Consider the following 13,512-nt stretch of genomic DNA (forward strand, 5'->3'; position numbering starts at 1 on the left):
AGGGCTATTCATATCTGCCACGAGGCAGAGGACGAGGGAAGAGACAGCAACAGGCAGCTCCTTCCCAGGAACAGAAGCCCTCCCCGGCTTCTACAAAAGCCTCAGCATGACGCTGGGGCTTCGCAAGCGGACTCGGGGGCGGTAGGCGGTCGTCTCAAGAATTACAGCGCGCAGTGGGCTCACTCGCAGGTAAATCCCTGGATCCTGCAGATAATATCTCAGGGGTACAGGTTGAAATTAGAGACAGAGCCACCTCGCCGTTTCCTGAAGTCTGCTTTACCAACGTCCCCCTCAGAAAGGGAGACGGTTTTGGAAGCCATTCACAAGCTGTATTCTCAGCAGGTGATAGTCAAGGTACCTCTTCTACAACAAGGGAAGGGGTATTATTCCACTCTTTTTGTGGTACCGAAGCCGGATGGCTCGGTAAGGCCTATTCTAAATCTGAAGTCCTTGAACCTGTACATAAAGAAGTCCAAGTTCAAGATGGAGTCACTCAGAGCAGTGATAGCGAACCTGGAAGAAGGGGACTTTATGGTATCCTTGGACATCAAGGATGCGTATCTCCACGTTCCAATTACCCCTCACACCAGGGGTACCTCAGGTTCGTTGTACAAAACTGTCACTATCAGTTTCAGACGCTGCCGTTTGGTTTGTCCACGGCACCTCGGGTCTTTACAAAGGTAATGGCCGAGATAATATTTCTTCTTCGAAGAAAAGGCGTATTAATTATCCCATACTTGGACGATCTCCTAATAAGGGCAAGGTCCAGAGAACAGCTAGAGATGGGTTTAGCACTATCTCAAGAGGTGCTAAAGCAGCACGGATGGATTCTGAATATTCCAAAATCCCAATTAATGCCGACAACTCGTCTGCTGTTCCTGGGGATGATTCTGGACACAGTTCAGAAAAAGGTTTTTCTTCCCGAAGAAAAAGCCAAGGAGTTATCTGACCTGGTCAGGAACCTCCTAAAACCAGGAAAGGTGTCTGTACATCAATGCACAAGAGTCCTGGGAAAAAATGGTAGCTTCTTACGAAGCAATCCCTTTCGGCAGATTCCATGCAAAGGGATCTGTTGGACAAATGGTCAGGGTCGCATCTTCAGATGCACCTGCGGATAACCCTGTCGCCGAGGACAAGGGTATCCCTTCTGTGGTGGTTGCAGGAGGCTCATCTATTGGAGGGCCGCAGATTCGGCATGCAGGATTGGATCCTGGTGACCACGGAGGCCAGCCTGAGAGGCTGGGGAGCAGTCACACAGGGAAGAAATTTCCAGGGAGTGTGGTCGAGCCTGAAAAAGTCTCTTCACATAAGCATTCTGGAACTAAGAGCAATCTACAATGCTCTAAGCCAGGCGGAACCTCTGCTTCAAGGAAGACCGGTGTTGATCCAGTCGGACAACATCACGGCAGTCGCCCATGTAAACAGACAGGGCGGCACAAGAAGCAGGAGGGCAATGGCAGAAGCTGCCAGGATCCTTCGCTGGGCGGAGAATCACGTGATAGCACTGTCAGCAGTATTCATCCCGGGCGTGGACAACTGGGAAGCAGACTTCCTCAGCAGACACGACCTTCACCCGGGAGAGTGGGGACTTCATCCAGAAGTTTTCCACATGCTATTAAACCGTTGGGTAAAACCAATGGTGGACATGATGGCGTCTCGCCTCAACAAAACACTGGACAGGTATTGCGCCAGGTCAAGAGATCCGCAGGCAATAGCTGTGGACGCGCTGGTAACACCTTGGGTGTACCAGTCGGTATATGTGTTTCCTCCTCTGCCTCTCATACCAAAGGTATTGAGGATTATACGGCAAAGAGGAGTAAGACTAGTGGCTCCGGATTGGCCAAGAAGGACTTGGTACCCGGAACTTCAAGAGATGGTCACGGACGATCCGTGGCCTCTACTTCTGAGAAGGGACCTGCTTCAGCAGGGTACTTGTCTTTTTCAAGAATTACCGCGGCTGCGTTTGACGGCATGGCGTTTGAATGCCAGATCCTAAAAGGAAAAGGCATTCCAGAAGAAGTCATTCCTACCTTGATAAAGGCAAGGAAGGAAGTCACCGCGAAGCATTATCGCCGTATTTGGCGAAAATATGTTGCGTGGTGCGAGCAGCGGAGTGCTCCGATGGAGGAATTTCAACTGGGTCGTTTTCCTACATTTCCTGCAATCAGGATTGTCTATGGGTCTCAAATTGGGATCTATTAAGGTTCAAATTTCGGCCCTATCAATATTCTTCCAAAAAGAATTGGCCTCAGTCCCTGAGGTCCAGATTTTTATCAAAGGAGTACTGCATATACAGCCTCCTGTGGTGCCTAAGGTGGCACCGTGGGATCTAAATGTAGTTTTAGATTTCCTCAAATCCAATTGGTTTGAACCACTAAAGAATGTGGATTTGAAATATCTCACATGGAAAGTGACTATGTTACTGGCCCTGGCTTCGGCCGGGAGAGTATCTGAACTGGCGGCTTTGTTTTATAAAAGCCCTTATTTAATTTTCCATTCGACATAGGGCAGAGCTGCGGACGCGTCCGCATTTTCTCCCTAAGGTGGTATCAGCGTTTCACCTGAACCAGCCTATTGTAGTGCCTGCGGCTACAGACGACTTGAAGGACTCCAAGTTGTTGGACGTTGTCAGAGCCTTAAAAATATACATTTAAAGGACGGCTGGAGTCAGAAAATCTGACTCGCTGTTTATACTGTATGCACCCAACAAGTTGGGTGCACCTGCTTCTAAGCAGTCGATTGCTCGTTGGATTTGTAACAAAATTCAACTTGTACATTCTGTGGCAGGCCTGCCACAGCCTAAATCTGTTAAGGCCCATTCCGCAAGGAAGGTGGGCTCATCTTGGGCGGCTGCCCGAGGGGTCTCGGCATTACAACTCTGCCGAGAAGCTACGTGGTCAGGGGAGAACACGTTTGTAAATTTTTACAAATTTGATACCCTGGCAAAGGAGGACCTGGAGTTCTCTCATTCGGTGCTGCAGAGTCATCCGCACTCTCCCGCCCGTTTGGGAGCTTTGGTATAATCCCCATGGTCCTTTCAGGAACCCCAGCATCCACTTAGGACGATAGAGAAAATAAGAATTTACTTACCGATAATTCTATTTCTCGGAGTCCGTAGTGGATGCTGGGCGCCCATCCCAAGTGCGGATTATCTGCAATACTTGTACATAGTTATTGTTAACTAATTCGGGTTATTGTTTAGGAAGCCATCTTTCAGAGGCTCCTCTGTTATCATACTGTTAACTGGGTTTAGATCACAAGTTGTACGGTGTGATTGGTGTGGCTGGTATGAGTCTTACCCGGGATTCAAAATCCTCCCTTATTGTGTACGCTCGTCCGGGCACAGTACCTAACTGGAGTCTGGAGGAGGGTCATAGGGGGAGGAGCCAGTACACACCACCTGACCTGTAAAAGCTTTACTTTTGTGCCCTGTCTCCTGCGGAGCCGCTATTCCCCATGGTCCTTTCAGGAACCCCAGCATCCACTACGGACTCCGAGAAATAGAATTATCGGTAAGTAAATTCTTATTATAAGTTATATACAGTAAATATAAACATAAGTTATGTTTATTTATTTTTGATTAACAATTTTATTTCGGTGACACTGCAATGAAAATTTAAATTGTGCAGAACACAGAATGGCAGTTGATGTACAGAGAACATTTTTCCGTTTCTCATTAGCATGCCACAATTTTGTGATGAGGTAAAAAACCATCCTGCTCAGTTTTACTGTTTCACATATAAAGCTTGTAACAAAGCAATGTTTTGTTTTTTTCTTTTTACATTATGAAGTCCCTACATGCAATGCGATCTGGTTGTATGGCCTAAATGATAACCACACATCTTGATTAGCATTGTGCCCTCGCACACATTACATTACCACACCATGCTCCTGAATTAGTAGCTCCTGAAATTACCCCATTTACATAAATCTGTTAAAGGGGGGTACTCACGGAGAGATCCATGCTTAAAATCTAAGCAATCTGACTAGATTGCTTAGATTTTAAGCACAGATCACTCGTGTGAACCCCCCTCAGCGATAGCAATGCGCGGCCCCGCACATCGCTATCGCCGGTGCTAGATTGAGCCTGCATGCAATCTCAATCTAGCACGTCGCTCATTTCACCCGCTGGGTGAAATGAACGGTCCCCCGTCCTCCCCCGCATCGCTCAGCACACATCGCGCTGTGCTGAGCGGCGGGAGAGATGTGTGCTGAGCGGTTCGCTCAGCACACATCTCTCCGTGTATATGGGCCTTTAGTCATCATTCAATCTGATTTTGTATATTAAGCTAACACGTTATCACACTGATCAAAGAAGTAGTTGAGGATCTCAAAAGAAAAGGTTGGTAGTAGCTATTAATACCCCAGCAGGCAGAGATGCCTGGTTGGACCTGATATAAAGGGGGGTATCAAATTACCCACAATAAATCATCGGGTGCATACAAAGCAAATTATTCTCTATTTTTTGCAATGTTTTTCCAATATATTTTTTTTACAGACAATCCAATTAGATTGCCCATAAAAAAAAAAATGTTCTCACAAAAACACAGGTTCAGTGAAATCTGTGTGTTCTCAATGGCCGCAGCAACGGTGCTGCAAAATCCCTGATAAGCCGCTGCTCGCGCAGGCTTATGGGGGCTAATTGTATAGCCTCTGGTGAAGCAATTACCCATGGTAAATGACGGCGGGTAATTGATATAACGTTACATTTGTCACTGGTTGGCTACTTGTACTTCCTGCCCTGATCCAGTGTCTGGAGATTCTCTACCAATATCATACAGGCTTCAGCAAAGCTTAGGGAATGGGCACAGACAACGGATCCTGTATTTGGGATGGTGATTCATTGCCTGAGCTCTATTATGGGACAGTATTAGAAGCACAAGGCAGCCTCAGTGCATGCACATCCAGGTTTGATTTCTTTAAGAACCAGTGCCCTAAAGACAGTGATGGAAAATGCTACATGTATGAAAAGTTTACTTGTAATTATGCTGATGCTGATGTACAAGTAGCTACAGTATGAATACTAGGACTTATGATTTGGATAAATCTTAATGCATGTACGTACGTTATACATGTTTGAACAAACACAAAATGTACTTTTTCAATACTTGCTAACACGGCTCTGCTTTCTGTGTGCTTTCAATTCCCCTTGTCTCCTTGTAGGCATTCTGCTCTTTAATTTCTGTGCTTGCATTCTCTACTAGGAGAGTAAGAGATCCCCAGAAGGGTATTCATTTTGTTTTTTTATTTCTCCTGATTAAATATGGGTAACATACTGAGATAATCTGTACTGTACCTCCAAATAAAGTAATCTGCCTGCTGTTGTGTTCATTCAGGAGCACTTCTAATCTCCTGGCACTGTACTGTGATGTAGTTAGCCCAATATTTAATGTTGTCATAGCTGCCATTGTAGCTTTAAATCACATGGGAATAAACCTGCTGTCTCACTAGACCTACCCCACACCACCTCCTGCAAGTGTTCCAATGCTTAATGCTTCTCCTTGTTAATGTGAATGCATTACATCACCTTATGTAATTAATGTCTTTTCCCTGGATGTTCCATACTACAACAGCTTGAACAATGGATTTACAACATGAATCACAAGTTGGAAATGTTTTCACAGTAATAATTAAGTGAGTAAGCTATAAGGGACCCATATGTTCACACTCAGTAACACTTCAACAGCTGAAGAAGGCTGAAAAACAAAGATCCCTACCAAATAAGTAACAAAAAAAAAACAACTGTTATTACACAGGTGTAAATTACAATACACAAGGTGTACTGGATCCCAAGCAGGGCACTATGTTAACAACGACATATTTCATTACTAGTTCCATCCATTTACACCTAAGTATGTTCATTTTAGCTACATAATTGCATATTTGTAATCTCCAGCTCTTGTAGTACATTTTTATAACAAGCTATACTGTATCTGTTGGAGACAACTGCACCTTAATTTGTAGACTTACAATATAGAGCTACTGCAAAGGGTGAGAACAGGATAGATGATAGTTATACATATTGTTATAATGCAGATTTATTACACTGACAAATCAAAATGAAACAAGCATTGGCCAATATATCCCTGCCACTTGATTGTGAATTGTATAAATCTCTTTACAATCCAGTAATGTTAACCGAGTATGCTTTACCGTATGTAGTACTGACAGAATTGATACATAATAGTAAATTTGATAAACAACAACAGTACTAGAACAAAAGACACATTGCTATGCAGTCAAGGTTTGAAGTCTGGGAAAGCCCAGTCTACAAAACATATTTAGGGGTCTATTCATGAAGCAGTGAAAAGTGTAGAGAAGTGAGCTAGTGGAGAAGTTGCCAATGGCAACCAATCAGCATGGAAGTAACATTTATAATTTGCATGCTATACAATTGTACAGAGCAGCTGATTGGTTGCCATGGACAACTTCTCCACAGGCTCAATTCTCCACTGTTTTCACTGCTTCATGAATACACCCCTTAATCCTATGCTAAAAGTCTGGATCCTTGGCTGCATAACTGTATTGTAAATTTGTCTAAATGTCTTTCCTTTATTGGTCTATTAGTATAGTAATTATTTCCTATCAAATGCATTTCATCATGAATATTGGCCATAAAGTTCCTCATTAATGTCATTGGTACCTACTGAATTGGGTTTCATTATCTTTAATATTGGTTCTTCCTACAAAATAGCTGCCATCAAGAGGGAATACATACGATATCCCGGTGGGCGGGATATCGTAATACAGATTGCAGCATCCCAGCGCTGGGAATCCCAACACCTAAATAGTGAGGTAACTAACCCTAATCCCCCTAACCCTCCCTTCCCACAGCCTAAACCTAGCCCTCCCCGACTCGCAGCCTAACCCTAACCCTCCTCACCACAGCCTAAACCTAACCCTCCTACCCCCTCAGCGTAACCCTAACCCTCCCCCCGCAGCCTAAACCAACCCCCCCCCCCCGTGGCTTACCTCTCCTAAGTTGCAGCAGTTCCTCATTCAAAATACCGTCGCCGGCATTGTAATCCATGTCGGGGTCCCGGTGTTGGTATTGCGAGCAGTGCCTGGATCCTGACCGCATCCCATCTAGAGGATGTTGCCGATTAGTTCAGCAGGAACCAGTGACATCACTCAGACAAGTTATGGCCAATACTCATAATGAAGTCGTTCTAGTTAAAAGGCTATAAACATAAATGTAGAGCCCCCAAAACAGCTATCTACACTCTGGGGGGTGATTCAGTAACATGATATACAGCAGATGTGCAATGTGTACATCACCTGTATTACGGAGCCCAGCATCACGCAGCTTCCTGTGCAACTCTGTGGGGGAGCAAGGTAAAATGCGTGATATTGTTGTGACTTTGGAGTGATGATGTGCTACCGTTATCAGTGGTAAACACCGGTCCGTCAACACTTTGCATCAATTGCTCCAATATCTGCTGGAATTGAATCACCCCATTTCTCTGACGTCCTAGTGGATGCTGGGACTCCGTAAGGACCATGGGGATATAGCGGCTCCGCAGGAGACAGGGCACAAAATAAAAGCTTAAGGATCAGGTGGTGTGCACTGGCTCCTCCCCCTATGACCCTCCTCCAAGCCTCAGTTAGATTTTTGTGCCCGGCCGAGAAGGGTGCAATCTAGGTGGCTCTCCTGAGCTGCTTAGAATAAAAGTTTAGTTAGGTTTTTTTTTTATTTTCAGTGAGTCCTGCTGGCAACAGGCTCACTGCATCGTGGGACTAAGGGGAGAAGAAACGGACTCACCTGAGTGCAGAGTGGATCGGGTTTCTTAGGCTACTGGACACTAGCTCCAGAGGGACGATCACAGGTTCAGCCTGGATGGGTCACCGGAGCCGCGCCGCCGTCCCCCTTACAGAGCCAGAAGAGACGAAGAGGTCCGGTGAAATCGGCGGCAGAAGACATCCTGTCTTCAGACTAAGGTAGCGCACAGCACCGCAGCTGTGCGCCATTGCTCTCAGCACACTTCACACTCCGGTCACTGAGGGTGCAGGGCGCTGGAGGGGGAGCGCCCTGAGACGCAATATAACAGAATACCTTAGGTGGCAAAACAGAATACATCACATATAGCTCCTGGGCTATATGGATGTATTTTAATCCCCTGCCATTTTACACAAAAAAGCGGGAGATAAGGACGTCGTGAAGGGGCGGAGCCTATCTCCTCAGCACACAAGCGCCATTTTCCCTCACAGCTCCGCTGGAAGGACGGCTCCCTGACTCTCCCCTGCAGTCCTGCTTCAGAATCAGGGTAAAAAAGAGAAGGGGGGGCATTGTTGGCAGCAAATAACAATAATTAACAGCAGCTATAAGGGAATAACACTTATATAAGGTTATCCCTGTGTATATATATATATAGCGCTGGGTGTGTGCTGGCAGACTCTCCCTCTGTCTCTCCAAAGGGCTAAGTGGGGTCCTGTCCTCTATCAGAGCATTCCCGGTGTGTGTGTGCTGTGTGTCGGTACGCGTGTGTCGACATGTATGAGGAGGAAAATTATGTGGAGGCGGAGCAGTTGCCTGCGTTGGTGATGTCACCCCCTAGGGAGTCGACTCCTGACTGGATGATTGTATTTAAACAATTAAGTGATAATGTCAGCAATTTGCAAAAAACTGTTGACGACATGAGACAGCCGGCAAATCAGTTAGTGCCTGTCCAGGCGTCTCAGACACCGTCAGGGGCGCTAAAACGCCCGTTACCTCAGTGGGTCGACACAGACCCTGACACAGATACTGAGTCTAGTGTCGACGGTGACGAGACAAACGTAATGTCCAGTAGGGCCACACGTTACATGATCACGGCAATGAAAGAGGCATTGAACCTTTCTGACACTACAAGTACCACAAAGAAGGGTATTATGTGGGGTGAGAAAAAACTACCAATATTTTTTCCTGAGTCAGAGGAAATAAATGAGGTGTGTGAAAAAGCGTGGGTTTCTCCCGATAAAAAACAGCTAATTTCTAAAAAATTATTAGCATTATATCCTTTCCCGCCAGAGGTTAGGGCGCGTTGGGAAACACCCCCTAGGGTAGATAAGGCGCTCACACGTTTATCTAAACAAGTAGCGTTACCGTCTCCTGATACGGCTACCCTCAAAGAACCAGCTGATAGAAGGCTGGAAAATATCCTAAAAAGTATATACACACATACTGGTGTTATACTGCGACCAGCAATCGCCTCAGCCTGGATGTGCAGTGCTGGAGTCGCATGGTCGGATTCCCTGACTGAGAATATTGATACCCTGGATAGGGACAATATTTTGTTAACTATAGAACATTTAAAGGATGCATTATTATATATGCGTGATGCACAGAGGGATATTTGCACCCTGGCATCAAGAGTAAGTGCTATGTCCATCTCTGCCAGAAGAGCGTTGTGGACGCGACAGTGGTCAGGGGATGCGGATTCCAAACGGCACATGGAAGTATTGCCGTATAAAGGGGAGGAGTTATTTGGGGCTGGTCTATCGGACCTGGTGGCCACGGCAACGGCTGGAAAATCCACCTTTTTACCCCAGGTCACTCCACATCAGCAGAAAAAGACACCGTCTTTTCAATCTCAGTCCTTTCGTTCCCATAAGTACAAGCGAGCAAAAGGCCACTCCTTTCTGCCCCGGGGCAGAGGAAGAGGAAAAAGACTGCACCATGCAGCCGCTTCCCAAGAGCAGAAGCCCTCCCCTGCTTCTGCCAAGTCTTCAGCATGACGCTGGGGCTTTACAAGCAGACTCAGATATGGTGGGGGCCCGTCTCAAAAATTTCAACGCGCAGTGGGCTCACTCGCAAGTAGATCCCTGGATTCTACAGGTAGTATCGCAGGGGTACAAACTGGAATTCGAGGCGTTTCCCCCTCATCGTTTCCTGAAGTCTGCTTTACCAAAGTCTCCCTCCGACAGGGAGGCAGTTCTAGAAGCCATTCACAAGCTGTATTCCCAGCAGGTGATAATCAAGGTACCCCTCCTGCAACAAGGAAAGGGGTATTATTCCACGCTGTTTGTGGTACCGAAGCCGGACGGCTCGGTGAGACCAATTTTAAATCTGAAATCCTTGAACACTTACATAAAAAGGTTCAAATTCAAGATGGAGTCACTCAGAGCAGTGATAGCGAACCTGGAAGAAGGGGACTATATGGTGTCTCTGGACATCAAAGATGCTTATCTCCACGTCCCGATATACCCTTCTCACCAAGGGTACCTCAGGTTTGTAGTACAAAACTGTCATTATCAGTTTCAGACGCTGCCGTTTGGATTGTCCACGGCACCTCGGGTCTTTACCAAGGTAATGGCCGAAATGATGATTCTTCTACGAAGAAAAGGCATTTCAATTATCCCTTACTTGGACGATCTCCTGATAAGGGCAAGATCCAGGGAACAGTTAGAAGTCGGAGTAGCACTATCTCAGGTAGTGTTACGTCAGCACGGGTGGATTCTAAATATTCCAAAATCGCAGCTGATTCCAACGACACGTCTACTGTTCCTAGGAATGATTCTGGACACAGTCCAGAAGAAGGTGTTTCTCCCGGAGGAGAAGGCCAGGGAGTTATCCGAGCTAGTCAGGAACCTCCTAAAACCAGGACAGGTCTCAGTGCATCAGTGCACGAGGGTCCTGGGGAAAATGGTGGCTTCTTACGAAGCGATTCCATTCGGAAGATTCCATGCAAGAACATTTCAGTGGGATCTACTGGACAAATGGTCCGGATCGCATCTGCAGATGCATCAGCGGATAACCCTGTCGCCAAGGACAAGGGTGTCTCTCCTGTGGTGGCTGCAGAGTGCTCATCTACTAGAGGGCCGCAGATTTGGCATTCAGGATTGGATCCTGGTAACCACGGATGCCAGCCTGAGAGGCTGGGGAGCAGTCACACAGGGAAGGAATTTCCAGGGCCTGTGGTCAAGCTTGGAAACGTCTCTTCATATAAACATTCTGGAACTAAGGGCCATTTACAATGCCCTAAGTCAAGCAAAACCTCTGCTTCAGGGTCAGGCGGTGTTGATCCAATCGGACAACATCACGTCAGTCGCCCACGTAAACAGACAGGGCGGCACGAGAAGCAGGAGGGCAATGGCAGAAGCTGCAAGGATTCTTCGCTGGGCGGAAAATCATGTGATAGCACTGTCAGCAGTATTCATTCCGGGAGTGGACAACTGGGAAGCAGACTTCCTCAGCAGACACGACCTTCACCCGGGAGAGTGGGGACTTCACCCAGAAGTCTTCCACCTGATTGTAAACCGTTGGGAAAAACCAAAGGTGGACATGATGGCGTCACGTCTAAACAAAAAACTGGACAGATATTGCGCCAGGTCAAGGGACCCTCAGGCAATAGCAGTGGACGCTCTGGTAACGCCGTGGGTGTACCAGTCAGTGTATGTGTTCCCTCCTCTGCCTCTCATACCAAAAGTACTGAGAATCATAAGAAGGAGAGGAGTAAGAACTATACTCGTGGTTCCGGATTGGCCAAGACGGACTTGGTACCCGGAACTTCAAGAGATGCTCACGGACGAACCGTGGCCTCTACCTCTAAGAAAGGACCTGCTACTGCAGGGGCCTTGTCTGTTCCAAGACTTACCGCGGCTGCGTTTGACGGCATGGCGGTTGAACGCCGAATCCTGAGGGAAAAAGGCATTCCAGAAGAAGTCATCCCTACTCTGGTCAAAGCCAGGAAGGACGTAACCGCAAAACATTATCACCGCATTTGGCGTAAATATGTTGCGTGGTGTGAGGCCAAGAAGGCCCCTACAGAGGAATTTCAACTGGGTCGTTTCCTTCATTTCCTGCAAACAGGACTGTCTATGGGCCTAAAATTAGGGTCCATTAAGGTTCAAATTTCGGCCCTGTCGATTTTCTTCCAGAAAGAACTGGCTTCAGTACCTGAAGTTCAGACATTTGTAAAAGGGGTGCTGCACATACAGCCTCCTTTTGTGCCTCCAGTGGCACCTTGGGATCTCAATGTGGTGTTGAGTTTTCTAAAGTCACATTGGTTTGAACCACTTTCCACTGTGGACTTAAAATATCTCACATGGAAGGTGTCGATGCTGTTAGCCTTGGCTTCAGCCAGGCGTGTGTCAGAATTGGCGGCTTTATCATATAAAAGCCCTTACTTGATATTTCATTCTGACAGGGCGGAATTGAGGACTCGTCCTCAATTTCTACCTAAGGTGGTTTCTGCATTTCACATGAACCAACCTATTGTGGTACCTGCGGCTACCAGGGACTTAGAGGACTCTAAGTTGCTTGACGTTGTCAGGGCCTTGAAAATATATGTTTCCAGGACGGCTGGAGTCAGAAAATCTGACTCGCTGTTTATCCTGTATGCACCCAACAAGCTGGGTGCTCCTGCTTCTAAGCAGACGATTGCTCGTTGGATTTGTAGTACAATTCAGCTTGCACATTCTGTGGCAGGATTGCCACAGCCAAAATCAGTAAAAGCCCATTCCACAAGGAAGGTGGGCTCATCTTGGGCGGCTGCCCGAGGGGTCTCGGCTTTACAACTTTGCCGAGCAGCTACTTGGTCAGGGGCAAACACGTTTGCTAAATTCTACAAATTTGATACCCTGGCTGAGGAGGACCTGGAGTTCTCTCATTCGGTGCTGCAGAGTCATCCGCACTCTCCCGCCCGTTTGGGAGCTTTGGTATAATCCCCATGGTCCTTACGGAGTCCCAGCATCCACTAGGACGTCAGAGAAAATAAGATTTTACTTACCGATAAATCTATTTCTCGTAGTCCGTAGTGGATGCTGGGCGCCCATCCCTAGTGCGGATTGTCTGCAATACTTGTATATAGTTATTGTTACAAAAATTCGGGTTATTATTGTTGTGAGCCATCTTTTCAGAGGCTCCTTTGCGTTTATCATACTGTTAACTGGGTTCAGATCACAAGTTGTACGGTGTGATTGGTGTGGCTGGTATGAGTATTACCCGGGATTCAATATCCTTCCTTATTATGTACGCTCGTCCGGGCACAGTATCCTAACTGAGGCTTGGAGGAGGGTCATAGGGGGAGGAGCCAGTGCACACCACCTGATCCTTAAGCTTTTATTTTGTGCCCTGTCTCCTGCGGAGCCGCTATATCCCCATGGTCCTTACGGAGTCCCAGCATCCACTACGGACTACGAGAAATAGATTTATCGGTAAGTAAAATCTTATTATTTGTAGGTTAATTCATCCAAAAACTGATGACATGGTTTTTGTAGGAATTTCTTAATAAGTTAAACAAAAAAGTAGAATATTATTTACCCGTGTTTCATCATCTACAGCTTCTGCTGTAGTCTGTGGGTGGCTATCCTCACTCCTACTGGCAGCGTGTTGTCAATGGACAACGTTTTGGCCAGTGTATTCTGCATTTTTGTTCAACTTACACAATTCTGCTCAAACTGGATTTTTTTGTGTTAAGGCAGCCTCTAAACTATATTATTTAGAAGAGTTTAGAACCAATGCATTGCACCTTGAATCTTGCATAAATTTTAAAGTATCTACAACTGTTTTGTGTTTTCCGTGCTACGTCTGTG

At 46.5% G+C, this 13,512-nt stretch overlaps 1 protein-coding gene across 17 annotated transcripts in view; it reads left to right on the forward strand.

Annotated features, from left to right (window-relative positions):
- Positions 1-13,512, forward strand: part of MBNL2 (muscleblind like splicing regulator 2) — a 363,660-nt gene that overhangs the window by 346,872 nt on the left and 3,276 nt on the right. For 11 of the 17 annotated variants that reach the window (XM_063953037.1, XM_063953046.1, XM_063953035.1 and 8 more), the window contains one exon: positions 5,574-5,634. The exons of the other annotated variants lie outside the window; for them this stretch is intronic. In XM_063953037.1, the coding sequence (XP_063809107.1) occupies positions 5,574-5,627 (54 nt within the window). In that variant the 3' untranslated portion in view covers positions 5,628-5,634. Of the gene's footprint in view, positions 1-5,573; positions 5,635-13,512 lie in introns of those variants that run through there. 17 annotated transcript variants of the gene reach the window in all.

The sequence above is a fragment of the Pseudophryne corroboree genome, chromosome 2 (genome assembly GCF_028390025.1).
Source record: "Pseudophryne corroboree isolate aPseCor3 chromosome 2, aPseCor3.hap2, whole genome shotgun sequence".
NCBI classification, from domain to species: domain Eukaryota; kingdom Metazoa; phylum Chordata; class Amphibia; order Anura; family Myobatrachidae; genus Pseudophryne; species Pseudophryne corroboree.